At 40.8% G+C, this 21,932-nt stretch overlaps 1 protein-coding gene across 1 annotated transcript in view; it reads left to right on the forward strand.

Moving 5' to 3' along the window:
- Positions 1-16,099, forward strand: part of tkta (transketolase a) — a 34,151-nt gene extending 18,052 nt beyond the window's left edge. Inside the window, exons 9-14 of the mRNA XM_017724494.2 lie at positions 875-1,031; positions 5,394-5,524; positions 7,217-7,300; positions 7,482-7,575; positions 8,513-8,635; positions 12,440-16,099. Of these exons, the coding sequence (XP_017579983.1) occupies positions 875-1,031; positions 5,394-5,524; positions 7,217-7,300; positions 7,482-7,575; positions 8,513-8,635; positions 12,440-12,627 (777 nt within the window). The 3' untranslated portion in view covers positions 12,628-16,099. The remainder of the gene's footprint in view (positions 1-874; positions 1,032-5,393; positions 5,525-7,216; positions 7,301-7,481; positions 7,576-8,512; positions 8,636-12,439) is intronic.
- The last annotated feature ends 5,833 nt before the right edge of the window (positions 16,100-21,932 follow it).

Below are 21,932 nucleotides of genomic sequence, written 5' to 3' on the forward strand. Positions count from 1 at the left end.
TCAGTCTAATGAGAAACTGTAGAACAGACTCGGTTTATATCACAATACCTACATTTAGAGTCGGTTATTCATTCAGCCTAATGAGAAACTGTAGAACGGACTCGGTTTATATCACAATACCTACATTTAGAGCCGGTTATTCATTCAGCCTAATGAGAAACTGCAGCACAAAACTTAGGTTTTTTCACAAATTAAGTAAATTTAGAGTAAGTGATTCATTTATTCGGGGGCAGTCGTGGGCTGGAGGTCACGGATCTGGCCCTGCGACCAGAAGGTCGATCCCCAGGGCTGACAGTCCATGACTGAGGTGTCCTTGAGCAAGACACCTAACCCCCAACTGCTCCCCGGGCGCCGTGGATAGGGCTGCCCACCGCTCTGGGCAAGTGTGCTCACTGCCCCCTAGTGTGTGTGTTCACTAGTGTGTATGTGGTGTTTCACTTCATGGATGGGTTAAATGCGGAGGTGGAATTTTCCCGGTTGTGGGATCAAAAAAGTATCATTTACTTACTTACTTACTTACTTAAAATGATTTTTAGTGCAAAGCACCTCATGGACCTGGATTGTAACTCACTCATACATGTTTAGCGGGCTGAAGATTCTCCATGAGGGGGCAGTATTTGCACTCAAGTAGCTGTTGGTGCTTCATAAGAAACTGCTTTGTATTAGTGGCATTGTATGTCCTGGTTATTTTTTGTGTATTAAAAGTCACAGTATTATGGTAAACAGGGTGTTGTTTACTTGTTTACTTAAGCTAACTTTAACATTCATTGTTGTCTTTTCCAACCTGCCTAGTTTCAATTAGCTACAACAATGTAGTCCAGCTTGGTAGTGTACAAAGCCCTAACTCACTGTCCCGTCCTGCCTGCCCGTCCAGGTGAGTGTGGCCACAGGCTGTGCTGCTCGTGAGCGGAACATTGTGTTTGCCAGTGGGCTCGCCACCTTCTTCACCCGTGCATACGACCAGCTACGCATGGCCGCCATCTCCGAGAGCAACATCAACCTGTGCGGCTCACACTGCGGCCTGTCAATCGGTGAGTGACTCCGCCCCCTTTACCTTTTAAGTCCACCCTGAAACACTTATCCCCACCCCTTCTCAGTCACATGCACTGCCCCAAAGTTTCTTCTGATCTGTTGTGTTTTTCACCTACTGTATATTGCAGCACCTCCAACTGTATTTATAGTAGCCTATCTAGTTTATTTCTGTCACATCAAAACTCCACAACTCCAACAGAACTAACGTCGCTTTCGGTTTGTGAACATCTTGATCCGCAGGTACTTGAAGTAGCACTAAAGGTTAAGGATATTTTCCTTCTCCTCTAAAGTTTCTGATTTGGAAGTGTGGGGTTTTGTCATGGCAGGGATTTTTCTCTATACTTGGTAAGCAGTTGATGAGCCTAGAAAATGTTTTGTTCTGATTTCTTTCCTGAGTCGTTGATGTGTTTTGTTTTCCTGCCTGTCTGGAGGTGGAGCTCATTTTAGCCCCTCCCTCTCTCACCCCCCTGGGCCATCTCGGAGGCTGTCTCCGGGTGACCACCTGTCCCTTCGTTAGTACAGGTACACTGCATGTTACTCTGTCTATGTGTACACCTGTATACCTGCCTGCCTTGTCTGTCTTTCTGCAACTTTCTGATGTTCTATTACAGCAGGATTAGTTTTACATGGATCACATCTTTAATTTAAGCAATTAGTGATGAGATCTGTGATTTTAATCCAGTATGAATCTGCAGTGTGTAGTTTTACAGTCTGACTGTAGTAATTGTGGAGTGATTTTAATCCAGTATGAATCTGCGGCGTGTGTAGTTTTACAGTCTGACGGTAATAATTGTGGAGTGATTTTAATCCAGTATGAATCTGCAGTGTGTAGTTTTACAGTCTGACGGTAATAATTGTGGAGTGATTTTAATCCAGTATGAATCTGCAGTGTGTAGTTTTACAGTCTGACTGTAATAATTGTGGAGTGATTTTAATCCAGTGTGAATCTGCAGTGTGTAGTTTTACAGTATGACGGTAATAATTGTGGAGTGATTTTAATCCAGTATGAATCTGCAGTGTGTGTAGTTTTACAGTCTGACGGTAATAATTGTGGAGTGATTTTAATCCAGTATGAATCTGCAGTGTGTAGTTTTACAGTCTGACGGTAATAATTGTGGAGTGATTTTAATCCAGTATGAATCTGCAGTGTGTGTAGTTTTACAGTCTGACGGTAATAATTGTGGAGTGATTTTAATCCAGTATGAATCTGCAGTGTGTGTAGTTTTACAGTCTGACTGTAATAATTGTGGAGTGATTTTAATCCAGTATGAATCTGCAGTGTGTGTAGTTTTACAGTCTGACGGTAATAATTGTGGAGTGATTTTAATCCAGTATGAATCTGCAGTGTGTAGTTTTACAGTCTGACGGTAATAATTGTGGAGTGATTTTAATCCAGTATGAATCTGCAGTGTGTAGTTTTACAGTCTGACGGTAATAATTGTGGAGTGATTTTAATCCAGTATGAATCTGCAGCGTGTGTAGTTTTACAGTCTGACAGTAATAATTGTGGAGTGATTTTAATCCAATATGAATCTGCAGTGTGTAGTTTTACAGTCTGACTGTAATAATTGTGGAGTGATTTTAATCCAATATGAATCTGCAGTGTGTAGTTTTACAGTCTGACTGTAATAATTGTGGAGTGATTTTAATCCAGTATGAATCTGCAGTGTGTGTAGTTTTACAGTCTGACGGTAATAATTGTGGAGTGATTTTAATCCAGTATGAATCTGCAGTGTGTGTAGTTTTACAGTTTGACGGTAATAATTGTGGAGTGATTTTAATCCAGTATGAATCTGCAGTGTGTGTAGTTTTACAGTCTGACTGTAATAATTGTGGAGTGATTTTAATCCAGTATGAATCTGCAGTGTGTGTAGTTTTACAGTCTGACTGTAATAATTGTGGAGTGATTTTAATCCAGTATGAATCTGCAGTGTGTAGTTTTACAGTCTGACTGTAATAATTGTGGAGTGATTTTAATCCAGTATGAATCTGCAGTGTGTAGTTTTACAGTCTGACTGTAATAATTGTGGAGTGATTTTAATCCAGTATGAATCTGCAGTGTGTAGTTTTACAGTCTGACTGTAATAATTGTGGAGTGATTTTAATCCAGTATGAATCTGCAGTGTGTAGTTTTACAGTCTGACTGTAATAATTGTGGAGTGATTTTAATCCAGTATGAATCTGCAGTGTGTAGTTTTACAGTCTGACGGTAATAATTGTGGAGTAATTTTAATCCAGTATGAATCTGCAGTGTGTAGTTTTACAGTCTGACGGTAATAATTGTGGAGTGATTTTAATCCAGTATGAATCTGAAGTGTGTGTAGTTTTACAGTCTGACGGTAATAATTGTGGAGTGATTTTAATCCAGTATGAATCTGCAGTGTGTGTAGTTTTACAGTCTGACTGTAATAATTGTGGAGTGATTTTAATCCAGTATGAATCTGCAGTGTGTAGTTTTACAGTCTGACGGTAATAATTGTGGAGTGATTTTAATCCAGTATGAATCTGCAGTGTGTAGTTTTACAGTCTGACGGTAATAATTGTGGAGTGATTTTAATCCAGTATGAATCTGCAGTGTGTAGTTTTACAGTCTGACTGTAATAATTGTGGAGAGATTTTAATCCAGTATGAATCTGCAGCGTGTGTAGTTTTACAGTCTGACTGTAATAATTGTGGAGTGATTTTAATCCAGTGTGAATCTGCAGTGTGTGTAGTTTTACAGTCTGACTGTAATAATTGTGGAGAGATTTTAATCCAGTATGAATCTGCAGTGTGTAGTTTTACAGTCTGACTGTAATAATTGTGGAGTGATTTTAATCCAGTATGAATCTGCAGTGTGTAGTTTTACAGTCTGACTGTAGTAATTGTGGAGTGATTTTAATCCAGTATGAATCTGCAGTGTGTAGTTTTACAGTCTGACGGTAATAATTGTGGAGTGATTTTAATCCAGTGTGAATCTGCAGTGTGTAGTTTTACAGTCTGACTGTAATAATTGTGGAGTGATTTTAATCCAGTATGAATCTGCAGTGTGTAGTTTTACAGTCTGACGGTAATAATTGTGGAGTGATTTTAATCCAGTGTGAATCTGCCGTGTGGAGTTTTACAGTCTGACTGTAATAATTGTGGAGTGATTTTAATCCAGTATGAATCTGCAGCGTGTAGTTTTACAGTCTGACTGTAATAATTGTGGAGTGATTTTAATCCAATATGAATCTGCAGTGTGTGTAGTTTTACAGTCTGACTGTAATAATTGTGGAGTGATTTTAATCCAGTATGAATCTTCAGTTTGTATTTTTATATTCTGACTGTATTAATTGTGGAGTGATTTTAATCCAGTATGAATCTGCAGTGTGTGTAGTTTTACAGTCTGACTGTAATAATTGTGGAGTGATTTTAATCCAGTATGAATCTGCAGTGTGTGTAGTTTTACAGTCTGACGGTCATAATTGTGGAGTGATTTTAATCCAGTATGAATCTGCAGTGTGTGTAGTTTTACAGTCTGACGGTAATAATTGTGGAGTGATTTTAATCCAGTATGAATCTGCAGTGTGTGTAGTTTTACAGTCTGACGGTAATAATTGTGGAGCGATTTTAATCCAGTATGAATCTGCAGTGTGTGTAGTTTTACAGTCTGACGGTAATAATTGTGGAGTGATTTTAATCCAGTATGAATCTGCAGTGTGTGTAGTTTTACAGTCTGACTGTAATAATTGTGGAGAGATTTTAATCCAGTATGAATCTGCAGTGTGTGTAGTTTTACAGTCTGACTGTAATAATTGTGGAGAGATTTTAATCCAGTATGAATCTGCAGTGTGTGTAGTTTTACAGTCTGACGGTAATAATTGTGGAGTGATTTTAATCCAGTATGAATCTGCAGTGTGTAGTTTTACAGTCTGACGGTAATAATTGTGGAGTGATTTTAATCCAGTATGAATCTGCAGTGTGTAGTTTTACAGTCTGACTGTAATAATTGTGGAGTGATTTTAATCCAGTATGAATCTGCAGTGTGTAGTTTTACAGTCTGACTGTAATAATTGTGGAGTGATTTTAATCCAGTATGAATCTGCAGTGTGTAGTTTTACAGTCTGACTGTAATAATTGTGGAGTGATTTTAATCCAGTATGAATCTGCAGTGTGTAGTTTTACAGTCTGACTGTAATAATTGTGGAGTGATTTTAATCCAGTATGAATCTGCAGCGTGACACAGGCCCTTTATACTCAGTTTAGGTCCGGGAACAGAACATGTTAAGACTAATCGAGCTCCAGCCGTGGAATTCTTTAGTTTACAGCTCTAAAGTTCAGAGTTTATAGAGTGAGTGTGTTTGTGGGGGTGTGTCTATGTGTGTGTACGTGTGTAACAGGCGAGGATGGACCTGCCCACATGGGTCTGGAGGATTTGGCTATTTTCAGGGCTCTGCCCACTTCTACTATTTTCTACCCCAGTGATGGTGTGTCCACTGAGAAAGCTGTGGAGCTGGCTGCTAACACCAAGGTACTGCACTGCTGCACGCAGAGCAAATCACAGAGACACAGCGTCTTTAGTTTTTCACATCTACAGCATTTAGTTTAGCCCAATAAATGGAGTCACATTCGTTATAATTATAATGCACATTACTATTATATTATCTTTGATGTCCATGTAAGCATCTTAAAGGAGCACTCCAGCCAGAAATTTCACCATCTACTTACATTTACGGCATTTGGCTGACGCTCTTATCCAGAGCGACTTACAATTTGATCATTTTACACAGGGAGGCCAAGGTGGTGTTAGGAGTCTTGCCCAAGGACTCTTATTGGTACAGTATGGGGTGTTTGTCCAGGCAGGGGATTGAATCCCAATCTACAGCATAGAAGGCAGAGGTGTTAACCACTACACTAACCAACCACACTGGTAGTTCTAATCTATCTAAACATGCTCACACTATCAAAAAAAGGTTCAGTGTTTTTACAGGTTACTTACTGTAAATGTAAGTAACCTGGTAGCCTTAAAGTATTGAGCTCCTTGAACTTCTAGTAGTAGGTCACAGAATAATAATCTGTGTTTTACGTTCTGAAAGCTCTTTATTTGAAGTTCAGTGAATTTAAAGGCATCCAGGTTATTTACTTTTGAACTATTTTTTACAGTGTTCGTGCCTCTTACAGTTGTGCAGCAGCAGTCCAGAGTTAGATGTTCCAGTGTAACCCCTCAGATGACCTGGGCCAACCACTGGGCCCAAAGTTTTATTACATACTTCTATAATCTCAGAATAACTCTGCCTGTTTGAACTGAAGTCCCTGTAGTTACTGAATCATACACCTTAGTATGTAATAAGCCTGGGATTTTAAGGGGTAAAAGACTAAAACCCCTCACTGATGATGACTTGATGATGGTAAGACATTAAAAAAGAAACTACAAGCTCTGTGGGGGTGTGAGTGTTTTTCCCACCATCTAATGCAGAAGGAAGCAGATGGCTAACGTTACTGCTAGGAAGCCAAATATCACAACTTTAGTTGCAATTTCTTTATTGCCACTGGGGGTTCCTATTGGTTATATGATGTATTTGCATAATACATGATGGGTATTGTAGTGAGAGAACATTGGTGCACAAAAACAGACAAAAAATATATAAAATTGTGAGTCTGTGGGATACAATGCTAAGTACACACGACAAATAACACATTAAACTTCACGTTTTAAGCTGAATGCCCCTATAAATTAGCATAAAGTATAAATTACAAATGTAAGTAGTATTTAAAGAAGGTACTCCCAGTTTTGAACCATTCAAAGGTCCCTGGTCACTTCAGTATGACCAAAACAGTCACACGGATCCTACAAAGACTGATAAATGCTGTTTGCATGCTTAATTCATGGTGTAAGAGAACAACTCGTATAGCGCTGTTGTCAGAAGAAAACCTTGTATCTCCAAAATAGTGACTTTTCAGGAGAAGGAAAAAACGGACTTTCCTTTTAATGTAAGTCAATGGAACCAGACGTCTTTCCAAGTCATTTTGGGCTGTTTCTTTTGGTCCGTTCATCATGAAATTTACACACATTGTAAACGGGAACAGGCATTTTCAAATTATGACAAAACCGAAAAATGGACAAAAATGGAGATATGAGGCTTTGTTCCCGCTTCAGCGATATTTCCATCCGGCTATTACGGAGGTTCAGTCTAAATTTCAGCCATGGTGTGTCTGTCTGCAGGGAGTGTGTTACATCCGGACCAGCCGTCCTGAGAGCAACATCATCTACAACAGCAACGAGGACTTCCACGTTGGTCAGGCCAAGGTCTCTGCACATTGAGTACTGAGCATGATTTGAAATGTGCCCAAAGCAATAGGAAAATACTTTACATGTGGAGGATGAGGTAGACCTGCCCGTGGTGTGCCTCTCACAGCTGTACAGCTGTATATATATCAATAGAATAAATGACCTGCAAGCATTAATAAATGTGTAATTGCTTCCTCAGGTGGTGTGTCAGAGTAAGGATGACCAGGTGACGGTGGTCGGAGCTGGAGTGGCCCTGCATGAGGCTCTCGCTGCAGCTGAACAGCTAAAGAAAGGTATAAACTTGATTGTATGGAGCCCTGCTGGTGACTTCCTGTATAAAAAAAAAAGGCATCGCCTTATTAACATGTGGGAACGAGATCCTAATGTGTGGCCACGACTTAGTAAGCTCAAAACAGCACCAACAGCCGCCCAAAGCCTGTTTGTATAGATAACCGTGCCAGAAACCACAAAAAACACCTGTCTGGAACATTCCACAGGTGAACAGGTTAATTTGAACCAGGTGAGTGTCATGATTGGGTATAAAGGGAGCGTCCCTGAAAGGCTCAGTCGCTCACAAGCAAGGACGGGCGAGGTTCACCACTTTGTGAACAAGTGCGTGAACAAGGGGGCAGGACCGGGAAGAAACAAAACAAGGAATCACATGGACCAGGCCAAAACGAAACAAAAGCACATGGAGGACTGGGAGGGGCCAATCGTGACGGATAGTTTAGCACCCTTTTAATTGGACTGAAGAACTAGTGAAAGATGTAGTGCAGACTGAAGCCCAGCTGCAGAGCGCTGTGTAATTTTATTATTTCCAGTTTATTATATTTATGGTCTTAGCATAACTAAGATACAGGAATGATCAGATGTGGTCATCCTGCCCGGTTCTGCTCTGCTATGCTAGGCTAATGCTATGGGCTACTTTAAAGCAGACTGTACTGGACGTGTGAACTCATGCAGAAATACGTTCTGATGGAGCGTATTTTGTCGCCTCTTATAGCGAAAACAAAATGCACTTATTAAATGGGCATCTTTACAGCCAGGCGTGAGGATTTATGATCATTAATGATGCATTAAATAACTTGATTATATGTGATATATGAAATGTATGGTGTTAGTGTAAATATAAGGTATCGGGATGGTCAGATGGGATCGTTCTGCTATGCTATGCTAATGCTTTGTGCTATTGTTTTCCCCCGTTTCTGCTTTTGCTTGGCGGTTTGTCAGAGAGGATCTACATCCGGGTGATTGATCCCTTCACCATCAAACCTCTGGATGCTAAAACCATCATGGACCACGCTCGCAGCACCAGGGGCCGCATACTCACTGTAGAGGACCACTATTACGAAGGTGGGTTTGAGATTAGCCTCGCGTCACCAACCACGTCAGCCCGGCTGCACTGTATGAGGATGAATGGACGTGTGGACGGGTTTGATTGGGCCACAGCTGTGGAATTCACCATCGTGGCCAGCTGTGATTGGTTTGATGGCAGAGCATGTGATGCGCTGGCGTTTAGTCATTGGGTGAGGCACGTGATGTTATCATACTGGGTGTGTTTTCAACCAAAAGGCGTTCTCTGTCTCTGAGGAAGAAGAGGAGAGAGAGAGAGAGAGAGAGAGAGAGAGAGAGAGAGAGACTCTAGCTATATATATTTTTATAGAAATCTTTTAATATCTGTAGCGTTTATCACTTGAACTCAAGGAAGTCGAGTTATTTTGCTATATATTTGAATGCAGTCATGTGAATTATATTAATTACATAATAAATTACATTTCCATTTGATTTGCATGTTCAATCCTGCACTTTTGACATATTTCTATTTGATTCAGTATCAAACAGTAACAAAGATGTGGAAACGTGTAAAGGGTGATTTTTCATGATGAAATACCTCGTCTTCTGTTATAAACACAAAACACGTTGCGAAATCATTCGTGTAAAATTTCAGCAAAAGTTTCACTCTGTTCGGCCGTGATGGTCACTTCTCTGGGTTAAATGCGGTGATGCTCAATAATCTGTAATTGAATCAAAATGAGCAGCAGGAAAAAAGAGACGGAGAGAGCGACAGAGAGAGAGAGAGAGAGAGAGAGATGTAGGGAGAGAAAGAGAAAGGAAAAGCAGAGATGGGGTGGTGGGTGGAGGTTAGTGGCAGAGGGCTGTCATCTCTCCTTAAGCAAACGTCTGCCCACTGGGCTCACTGTGACCTACATACACATGCACAGAGAGAGAGAGAGAGAGAGAGAGAGAGAGAGAGAGAGAGAGAGAGAGAGAGAGAGAGAGAGAGAGAGACAGAGAGAGAGAGAGAGAGAGAGCGTGAGGGAGAGAGAGAGAGAGAGCAAGAGAGAGAGAGAGAGAGAGAGAGAGCGAGAGAGAGAGAGCGTGTGAGAGAGAGAGAGCAAGAGAGAGAGTGTGTGTGAGAGAGACAGAGAAAGAGAGAGAGAGAGAGAGAGAGAGAGAATTGAGAGAGCCTGGAGGAACAGGATACAGTGAGCGGATGACACATGAATATGAATGAAATCAGAATAGTCTCAAATCCACAGATGGAGAGCAGCTCAGGTCTCACTGGGGTGTCACTGGGGTTGCACTGGGGTTGCACTGGGGTCACTGATAAAGAGAGAGAGAGAGATTGCGGCCAGCCTCGTCTCACAGGGTCAGATACACTAGAGTATTTAAAGCTCTTCTGATGTGCCTCTGGGTACTAGTTACAGCAGTATGGGGGCTGCATTATAGGGGGCACCAAAGACAAACCTACACTTCAACAAGTACAGAACTACTTGTACACTATTTGACTACTACCACTACTACACTACTTGCCCCACAACAACACTACTACTACTACTACACAATTGCACTAGTACTACACTACTACTACTACTACTACTACTACTACTACTAAACTACTGCACTACTACTACACTACTACTACTACTACTACTAAACTACTGCACTACTACTACTACTACTAAACTACTGCACTACTACTACACTACTACTACACTATTGCACTACTACTGCACTACCACTACTACACTACTTGCCCCACAACAACACTACTACTACTACACAATTGCATTAGTACTACACTACTATTAATACTACACTATTGCACTAGTACTACACTACTACTACTACTACTACTAAACTACTGCACTACTACTACACTACTACTACTACTACTACTACTAAACTACTGCACTACTACTACTACTACTACTACTAAACTACTGCACTACTACTACTACTACTACTAAACTACTACACTACTACTACTACTAAACTACTGCACTACTACTACTACTACTACTACTACTACTACTACTAAACTACTGCACTACTACTACACTACTACTACACTATTGCACTACTACTACACTACCACTACTACACTACTTGCCCCACAACAACACTACTACTACTACACAATTGCATTAGTACTACACTACTATTAATACTACACTATTGCACTACTACTACACTACTACTACTACTACTACTAAACTACTGCACTACTACTACACTACAACTACACTATTGCACTACTACTACACTACCACTACTACACTATTGCACTAGTACTACACCACTACAACAACTACAACTACTACTACTACTACTACTAAACTACTGCACTACTACTACACTACTACTACACTAGCACTACTACACTATTGCACTAGTACTACACTACTACTACTACTAAACTATTGCACTAAAAGTACACTACTACTACACTATTGCACTACTACTACACTGCCACTACTACACTATTGCACTAGTACTACACTACTACTACTACTACTACTAAACTATTGCACTAAAAGTACACTACTACTACACTATTGCACAACTATTATGAGCTACTACATTACTAGCACTGCTACTATTAATACTTCCACTACTTCACTACTTACCCCACTACAACACTACTACTACACTACTAATACACTATTGCACAACTATTATGCACTACTACATTACTAGTACTACTAATTCTACTACAACTACTACTACTACTACTACACTACCTGCACTACTACATCACCTCTACACTGCTTGTGCTACTATTACAACACTATTTGTACTACTACTACACTACACCATATGCATTACTCCTGCTACACTACTACTACTACTATAATCTTTGTGCTACTATTACTACTACACTACTACAATTAGGACACAACTTGTACTACTACTCCTACAGCTACTGTACTACTACTTGTACCACTACTGCCAATACGACTACCTCTACTAGTACCGATTTTAAACAAAACACATCCATCCATCCATTTTCTAAGCCGCTTCTCCGTCAGGGTCGCGGGGGGGGGAGCTGGAGCCTATCCCAGCAGTCTTCGGGCGGAAGGCAGGATACACCCTGGACAGGTCGCCAGTCCATCGCAGGGCAGACACACAGACACAGACAGTCACTCACACCTAGGGACAATTTAGCACACCCAATTGGCCTGACTGCATGTCTTTGGACTGTGGGAGGAAACCGGAGAACCCGGAGGAAACCCACGCAGACACGGGGAGAACATGCAAACTCCACACAGAGAGGACCCCGGTCACCCGGCCGGGGAATCGAACCCAGGCCCTCCTTGCTGTGAGGCGACAGCGCTACCCACCACGCCACCGTGCCTCCCCACAAAACACATACATATAAAATATAACAGAAAAATACATTTTTAAAAATTACAATTACATATAAAATCAAGATATACATATAACAGTTATAGAACATGACCTCATAAGCTGATTCAATCATTAGGCAGAATAGAAATCACTGTAAATAGATCATTAGAATAGCTTTTTATCATTAACTTGTTTACAAAATGCTTGTATTATTGAAAAAAAGGATTTAAAATATCATGCATGCTATTTAAATGTATATTGTAAGTTATATAATGCATATTTCAATATTAATAATGTTCAAAAATACATACACTTAAAGGCATTTCAGATGTTTTATTTATTATAATCATGTTGGGAATATGATATTGTAAAATAACAATAATTATACGCATAATTATGATAATAGTGAATATTGAATAAATGTATTGATCCTGCATCACGATTTATCTGCATCGTCCTGACTTTTTTGTCTTAATAAATGATTTCAGTCTTTGTCCCTCTCCTCATGTGTCTGTAACTCTACAGGTGGTCTTGGCGAGGCTGTTTGCTCTGCTGTAGTGAACGAGTCCGGCTTCCTCCTGCAGCGTCTCGCTGTCCCCCACGTGCCCCGCAGCGGCAAAATGTCTGAGCTGCTCAAGATCTACGGCATCGACCGGGAATCCATCGTCCAGGCCATCAGGAAGATGATCAGCAGCTCGGCTAATGCCAAGTAGACCTGCCCACCATGATTAGCCCCGCCCACTACACATAAAACCAGCCAGTCAAAAGCCGAGTCCACAGACAGTTGTTGTGTCCAAAAAGGTCCCTAATCACTATTCCCTACATTTACAGAGCCCAAAATAATGCACTATGTAGTGAATCGTGTTCATTTAGTGTCAGCCCAAAGTAGAGCACTATTTCACTGCTTCGACTAGAACGCTTTCCTAACATAGTGCACTATATAATAAAGGGCGAAATTTGAGACATAGCCCAAAACAGTGCACTATATAGTGGATCTTGTTCACTTTAGGGCACAGTTTTGGACACAGCCTAAAGTAGTGCACTATATCACTGCAGGGTGCTTTCCTCAGTTAGTGTACTATATAATAAATAGGGTGAAATTGGAGACATAGCCCAAAATAGTGCACTATACAGTGAAAAGAGCACAACTTTAAGCATAGCCCAAAATACACTTTCATTTTGAACACAGCCCAGAATAGTGCCCTATATAGTGCATAAGACATATAATGGCATCCTATATATTGAATGGGCCATAGTTATGGAAGTTATGGACATAGCACAAAGAAGTGCACTATATAGTGAATACTGCATTGTTTTGGCCAAAGCCTAAAGAAGTGCACTATATAGTGAATATGGCATAGTTTCAATCATTGCCCAGAATAGTGCACTTTATAGTGAACAGGGCACTTCTTCAGACAAAGCCCAATATACTGTACTATTTAGCGAATAGGGCATGTGCCTCATTTACCAAACGTTCCTGAGAAGAATTTTCTTCTTAAAATCCACTCACGCAGTCGTCACGAAGATTCAAACGTTCACTAATGTTTTCGTATTTGTGGGCCTGTGGATTAATGATGTCATGAATCTGATGTAGACTTATACTTTCTCACGAACAGATGAAGAACTTGGGAATGAGGCCCAGTGTCAATAAAATGATCCACAGTTCTGCACTATATAGTGAATGAGCTTATTTTGGAACATGGCCCAAACTAGTGCGATGAATAGTGCATTAGGGCCTTGTTTAGAACACAGCCAGTGGACTTGACTCCTCCTTGAATTTGAAGTTGTAGCCCCTTCCACTCGTTCACTGTGACCGCCCACTGTGTGAGTACTGTAGTAAAGTGAAGTATATGATGTATGTTGAAAATCACTGCCACACCCCCCCACACACATACAAACACACACATACACGCACACACACACACACACGCACACGCACACACACACACACACACTCCTGATTCTGCTCCAGGGCTGAAAATCGCTACTAGGTTGTGGTCAGGGTTAAAAGGTCAAAGGGCATCATTTGAGCTGCAGACTACTGCTACCATGCTGCACATTACACACACACACACACACACACACACACACACACACACACACACACACACACTTGAATGCACTACTAATGCTACTCAGTATGGTGGTGTGGATGCAGCCCTAGTTTAAGGGGTACCTGACCACTTCCTATTTCCCTTATTATACCAAAACTATGACTGCAAAACACTAGAGGGCGCCTGTGAGCGAATCCTCAATGGATGGGGATGAATGGAGCTAAATGGCTAAAAATGAAAAATGATACATGTTCCTGGTCTTTTATGTGGGAACGTTCTTTAATATTTGGAAAGTATTGCATTTAAAAAAATCGATGAAAACTTACAGCATCTTCTTGTTTTTATACAGAAAATAGCTCATTGGTCAGCGATGTAGCTACTGAGTGCTGATTTGTCTGGATTGTAGCTACTGAGAGCTGATTGGTTAGCATTACAGCTACTGACCTCTGATTGGTTAGCATTACTGCTCCTTAGTGCTGATTGGTTGGCAATCCGATCAGCTCATTGGCTGAGTAAAGCAATTTGTGATGTCACCAGCATATATAAGGCACTGTTATAAAGTGCATTTTTTTTATAAAATAGTTATTAAGCATTTACAAACCTCCATAGGAACCCATACATTTTAGACTTGCTCAGGAGCGCCCTCTAGTGTCTGACAAACCCGGAACGCATTACTGAGTGGCAATTCTCCTCACTAGAAGTTCTCTGGTACTGTGTGATGTTTTGTGAGTTTTTAACCAAAGTCATTTTGCTGTATGTTGTTGCTCTGGAAAAGGGGCGGGGCTTGTCTCTACAGTCAAAGGTTGGTAGCCTGTGCTGTAGCCTGTGTGTTGTTATGGCGACTGTATCTGAAAGAGTCTTGTTGTTGTGATGCTGACGTAGAGTTTAGATTCAAAAGAAATAAAAGCACAAAAAAAGCAAACAGAAATGCATGCAGGAGAACCGTTCCATGACTTTACCGGAGCTACAGGACTTTACCGCGTTTACGTTAACAGACAAAAAAAAATAACATTTTAAAATTTTTTCAGAAATGAGAGTTTTTGATTGAAAGAAAGTCGTCTTGAATTTATTTGAATCAAATGATTCCACATAAATGAAACATATTTCTGTCTTTCGGTTACTCACTTTCGGAAAGAGCTTTGTTGACTACACACGCTTAAAAAAGATGGTTCTTCCAGGGTTCTTTAGTAAAGAAAATAGTTCTATATAGAACCATGAACATGCAAAGAACCCTTTTTATGACTTAAGGGTTCTTTGCATCACGGAAGCGTTTGAGAAATTGGTGATTGGTGGAGAAAGTGTTGTATATGGTTCTATGTAGAGCCTTTTTGAAAAGGGTTCTATTTAGTGCCCAAAAGGGTTCATCTACTGTGACAATGTCAAGCTTGTAACATTAGAACGACCCTTTTGGGTGCTAAATAGAACCTTTTTCAAAAAGGCTCTACAAAGAAAGGTCTATAGGACATTTGCGCACATTCTCTATCAGTCTGAAGAACCCTTTCATGATCCAAAGAACCCCTAAATCACGCAAAAGGTGCTATGGATGTTCATGGTTCTATGTAGAACCTTTTTGAAAATGGTTCTAGATATAAACATCTATAGGACATTCATGCACATTCTCTATCAGTCTGAAGAACCGATTCATGATGCACCCTTTAATCAGGCAGAAGGTTCTTTAAATGTTTGCGGTTCTATGTAGAAGCATTTTCTTTACTAAAGAACCATTAAAGCACCATCATTTCTGAGAGTGTAGATGAACATATCAGGATCGAGGAAGTGAGACGGGTATAAAGTCTATCTGAGGTGCTGATCAGTGTCCAGGTTCAGTATTAGAAGCTGTGATTTTGATTGGTGCAGCTGATCAAATGATGCAGGACAATCATCCAAATTTGGAGCAGCTCAGGACGTCCCAGTACAGACCTTCAGAGCTGGACTGGACTTTTAGTAGAACTCCACAGATTTTTCAAAAGCACATTGTTAAAAGGGTTGAAGGCATGTCTGTAAACCTCCACACACACACACACACACACACACACACACATATACACACACACACACACACACAAACCCTTTCTTACTTTTCTATGTACCTTTAATCTGCTCATTAAAGCCCTCTGCATTGAGTTTGAGAGATCAGGACTGCTGTGTGCTTTATTCCACCTGTGTGTGTGTTTGTGTGTGTGTGTGTGTGTGTGTGTTTGTGTGTTAGTGTGTGTTTGTCTGTGTGTGTGTGTGTTAGTTTGTGTGTGTCTGTGTGTTTGTGTGTGTTTATATCTGTGTGTCTATGTCTTTGTTTGTGTGGTATTATGTGTCTGTGTGTGTGTATGTGTGTCTGTGTGTGTGTGTTTGTGTGTGTGTGTGTGTTAGAGTGTGTTTGTGTGTTAGTGTGTGTGTGTGTGTGTGTTTGTCTGTGTGTGTGTGTGTGTTAGTTTGTGTGTGTCTGTGTGTTTGTGTGTGTTTATATGTGTGAGTCTATGTGTTTGTTTGTGTGTTTGTGTGGTATTATGTGTGTTTGTGTGTGTGTGTGTTAGTGTGTGTTTGTGTGTGTCTTAGTGTGTGTGTGTCTGTGTGTTTGTGTGTGTTTGTGTGGTATTATGTGTGTTTGTCTGTAGCTCTTCTCTCCAGTCTAATAGACGGTGATGTCATTTTAAACCCTTATAATAAAAGAAGCTGAACTCAGTTTGTTTTTCTACTGAAAGTCAACCCGTTTTTCCCCAAATCTGGGCTCTAAACTATAAACAGACGGCGTCTCTTCAGTGATCTGCTCTGGAAACATCACTTTTAGAGAACAACACAAAGAGCGGCGGAGATTTTTGGCTTTCAGCAGTAAATTGGAAGTGCATAGAAATACATGTAGATCATAAAATAAAGCACACGTTCTGTTCATTTGAGGGGAGCTTTTACAAAAATAAATAAATAAAATAAATAAAAATGTACGTTTGGTCACAAAAGTTCCAATGGGAAAAAACAAAATACACCCTGGAGAATAAGAGGTTAAATTATTTTCTAAAAAGTTGAGTATTTTATATTTTATGTAGGTCGCTGTTTCTTAAAAGCAATAAGCCCCAGGAAAGGGGGTTTTACTCTGCTTCACATCGTGCCTAACAACACCCTTCCCCGTGACAAAATCGCAGTAACTGTCACGCCTTGTACGAACACTCAGAAACGGACTACATCACCCAGACTCCTTCGGGAGGTCAGGCGACTTCTCAACCTCCTTCTGGCTCGGACTCGGATAAAGACTACAATGCCCGCAGCACTAATGGGGACCGGTCACCGCTCACAGTCCCCGGATTACTAAGCACTGTCACCTGGGTACGATTGTCCAGTGTTTAGGTAGCTTATAACCCCGGCCTTTAAGTTAAGTTCAACTTTATTAATCCCACAAACGAGGAAATTCCACCTCCGCATTTAACCCATCCGTGAAGTGAAACACCACACACACACTAGTGAAGAGACACACACACTAGGGGGCAGTGAGCACACTTGCCCAGAGCGGTGGGCAGCCCTATCCACGGCGCCCGGGGAGCAGTTGGGGGTTAGGTGTCTTGCTCAAGGACACCTCAGTCATGTGCTGGCAGCCCTGGGGATTGAACCGGCGACCTTCCGGCCACAGAGCCAGTTCCCTAACCTCCAGCTCATGACTGCCCATAGACTCCAGAGAGCAGTTTCTTCTGAACGTCTTTGATGCTTTTTGACCTTTTGTCTGTTTGCTTACTCTCCGATTTTTGCTTATGCCTTTTGTACCTTTGCTCTGGACTTTTGTTTTGCTCTGGGTTTGTTACAGTGAGGCACAGCCTCTCACCACTGATTGCTTTAACCAGCAATTCTTTTATTTCATTTCACAGTGAAAAAAGAGCACAAGAGCTTGAATGGAATCACAGCGGGTAGAGTCGGGAAGACAACTGATGGTCTTCTGCAGAGGTGTCAAATCCAGGTTCAGAAAGTAAAAGTCCTTCCCAGGATTTTGTTCCAACAGGCTGGACAGCTCTGCTGGTGGTGTGATCTAACTAGAGAAGCCAGCCTGTTGGAACAAAATCCTGGGAAGGACTTTTACTTTCTGGACCTGAATTTGACACCCCTGCTTCTGACCAATTAGGACAATAAACGTTTGACAACAACAGCAACCGTTGTTGTTTTTATGATTATTGCACTTCTCAGTGACCCAAAGATGCTGAACATGGTCCAGGAGGCGAACAAGCTGATTAGCAAATTCAGTGAGAAGCAAAGCATGGAGCTCTCCACAAGACCACGAGAGCTGGAAGAACATGGGACTGAACCACACTAACGTGAACGGGTCCAGTGCTTTCTGTCGTCTGCGTGGGTCACGCGGAGGAGATGCACTTCACTCTGTTAGGCTGCCTGATTGTCTTCAGTCTTGGCATGAAAACTGGATCTGACGCTGAAACAGACACAAAGCAGACGGAAGTAAAAGAGATGCTTCTCCAAGGGTTCTTTAGTAAAGGCACTAGTTCCTAATAGAACCGTGAACACTCAAAGAACCCTGTTCACCACTTAAGGGTTCTTTGCATCATGAAAACGTTCTTCAGATTGGTGGAGAATGTGCTGTAGATGGTGCTATATATAGAACCTTGAACACTCAAAGAACCTTTTGCATGATTAAACGGTTCTTTGCATGGTGAAATGGTTCTTCAGATTGATTGAGAATGTGCTGTAGATGGTTCTATACATAAAACCTTTTTGAAAAGGGTTCTATTTAGCGCCCAAAAGGGTGCTTCTATTGTTACGATGTCAAGCTTGTAACTTTTGAAAAACCCTTTTTGGTGCTATATAGAACCCATTTCAAAAAGGTTCTATATAAAAGTAAAATGGTTCTATATAGAACCATGAACACTCAAAGAACCCTTTGCATGATTAAACGGTTATCTGCATGGTGAAATGGTTCTTCAGATTGATGGGGAATGTGCTGTAGATGGTTCTATATCTAGAACCTTTTTGAAAAGTGTTCTATATAGCACCACAAATCAAGTTATTTACAATAGAAGAACCCTTTTGTTGCTGTATAGAACAGCTTTCAAAAAGGTACACATTCTCCATCACTCTGAAGAACCGTAATCATGCAAAGGGTTCTTTGAGTGCTCATGGTTCTATACAGAACCATTTTCTTTCCTAAAGAGCCCTTGAAGAACCATCATTTTTAAGTGTGTAGTTAGGTTTACTTGTATTTTTTAAACTTATGTAGTTTTTTGCTGTTTTTAAGTGCTTTAAAATAAAAAAAAATAGTTTTAAATTGTTATTTTTTTATAAATAAGACATTTGCAACGTAATGCATGTAGTGCAAATAGGCGAGCTTGTTCTTCAGAATATGGTTCTCTCTTCATGACGAGATCCTGCAGTCATTGTTACCTGCAGGATGTTCAGTCTATCCAGCATTCGTCAGGCACAGTAGCTCCACTTCTTCCTGGATTCAAACACATTCAAACACTGCAGTTCATATCAAATACGTTCTAGTGTCAATCACTGAAACTGGAAGGTGGAACTCGGAACGTCTGGTAATATTTTCCCTGGTCAGTTTGTTAAGCTCATAGAAGTGGTTTGTTGGGTCACTCACCGTAGACAGCTGTACTTCCGTTTGGCCCCTCGCAGTGCGAACACAGCGAGACCACTTCCGTAAGACAGAGTGTAAACTGCAGACAGAGAATCAGAGCTCAGTCAGTTCAGTTCAGTCAGTTCAGTTCAGTTCAGTTCAGTTCAGTTGATTTAGTTCAGTTCATCCATCCATCCATCCATTTTCTAAGCCGCTTCTCCCTCAGTTTAATTCAGTTGTTTTAGTTCAGTTCAATTCAGTTTAGTTCAATTCAGTTCAGTTTAGTTAATTTGGTTCAGTTCAATTCAGTTCAGTTCAGTTTGGTCTAGTCAATTCAAATTACTGGTTATTTGAGAATCAGAACTCAATCAGACATCATTCATTTCAGTTTGGTTTAATTCAGTTCAGTTCAGTTGATTTAGTTCAGTTCAAATCAGTTTAGTTCAGTTGATTTAGTTCAGTTCAATTCAGTTAAGTTCAGTTCAGTTTAGTTTATTTTGTTCAGTTCAATTCAGTTCAGTTCAGTTCAGTTTAGTTCAGTTCGGTTTAGTTCAGTTTGGTTTAGGTCAATTCGGTTTAGTTCAGTTTGGTTTAGTTCAGTTCGGTTTAGTTCAGTTTGGTTTAGGTCAGTTCAGTTTGGTTGAATTCAGTTAATTTACTTTAGTTCAATTAAGTTGATTTGGTTCCATTCAATTCAGTTCAGTTCAGTTCAGTTCAGTTCAGTTCAGTTCAGTTTAGTTTAGTTTAGTTCAGTTCAGTTCAGTTCAGTTTAGTTCAGTTCAGTTCGGTTCAGTTTGGTTCTGTTTAATTCAACTAACTATTCATTTGAGAATCAGAGCTCAATAAGAAAGCATATTTATTTCAGTACAGTTTAATTAAGTTAATTGACTTCAGATTAATTCAATTCAAATAACATGCTTGAGACACAGAACTAGTCAAATAGAACACTTATTTTAATCCAGTTCAATTCAGTTCAATTCAAATAACTTTATATGTTTGAGAATCAGAACTCATGCTGACCGCACAGTTGTTTCAATTCAGTTGAACTGACTTCAGTTCAGTTCAGTTCAGTAAACTGCCTAAAGTTCAGTTCAGATAACATTAGCTGAAATCAGTCAAACCATCCATCCAGCCCTCCATCATCTAAGCCACTTATCCTTCTGGGCCGCAGGAGGGGGTGCTGGAGCCTATCCCAGCGCTCACTGAGTGGAAGGCCGGAAACACCCTGGACAGGTCACCAGTCCATCACAGGGCATCAGTCAAACCGGCAAAATTCAATCAATTCAGTCATGCAGCCCTGATGCAGCCCCAGCCCTGATTCTCTCATGGACTCCATTTCCCAGAACTCGGGAGACCACATGACTGACATCACAGCGTCAATGTCTCACGGATCAGCTTCACCTGAGTACTGATTGTTATCACCTGTTTATCTCACTGTTTAACCTGATTGATTCCCAGTTGTTCTGTGTTTTTAGGTTTCCTGTGTATCAGACATTTTTCAGTATTTTTCCACTTTGCCTTTTGTCCTCTCCCTTTCAGTTTGCCTCGTATTTGTTTATGTATGTTTGTCTGTTTGGGTACTCATCTCATCCTGGTTCTGCCTGTTTTTCAACTATGCCTTTGAATACCTGCCATCAGTAAAGCCTCATGTCTATTTTATCCACACACGTCTGACCAGTTCTGCCTCGTTACGTCAGTTCAGTTCAATTTGATTCAATTCAGGTCAGTAAAGCTCAGTTCATGTCAGCTGAATACATTTCAGATCTTTTGGATTCATTCGGTTCAATCCTACCCTGTTTTGTTCAACGAAACTGACCGGAAGGTCGCCGGTTCAATCCCTAGCACCGACGGTCCATGACTGAGGTGTCCTTGAGCAAGACACCTAACCCCCAATTGCTCCCCGGATGCCGTGGATAGGGCTGCCCACCGCTCCGGGCAAGTGTGCTCACTGCCCCCTTGTGTGTGTGTTCACTAGTGTGTATGTGGTGTTTCACTTCATGGATGGGTTAAATGCGGAGGTGGAATTTTCCCGGTTGTGGGATCAAAAAAGTATCACTTACTTACTTACTTACTTACTTAAAATGATTTTTAGTGCAAAGCACCTCATGGACCTGGATTGTAACTCACTCATACATGTTTAGCGGGCTGAAGATTCTCAGTGTGCTCACTGCCCCCTAGTGTGTGTGTCTCTTCACTAGTGTGTGTGTGGTGTTTCACTTCACGGATGGGTTAAATGCGGAGGTGGAATTTCCCCAGTTGTGGGATTTAAAAAGTATCACTTAACTTATCTTAACTTTCTTCAGGTACACTGAACTGTACATTGTTATCATCATGCAGTGCTCAGTTCTGTGAGATATTTATCTTTTATCTCAACTCTACTCCGCTCTGGTTGGAGTAATAGAGGTAAAGACACTCA

This window comes from Pygocentrus nattereri, chromosome 21 (genome assembly GCF_015220715.1).
Source record: "Pygocentrus nattereri isolate fPygNat1 chromosome 21, fPygNat1.pri, whole genome shotgun sequence".
Lineage (NCBI taxonomy): Eukaryota > Metazoa > Chordata > Actinopteri > Characiformes > Serrasalmidae > Pygocentrus > Pygocentrus nattereri.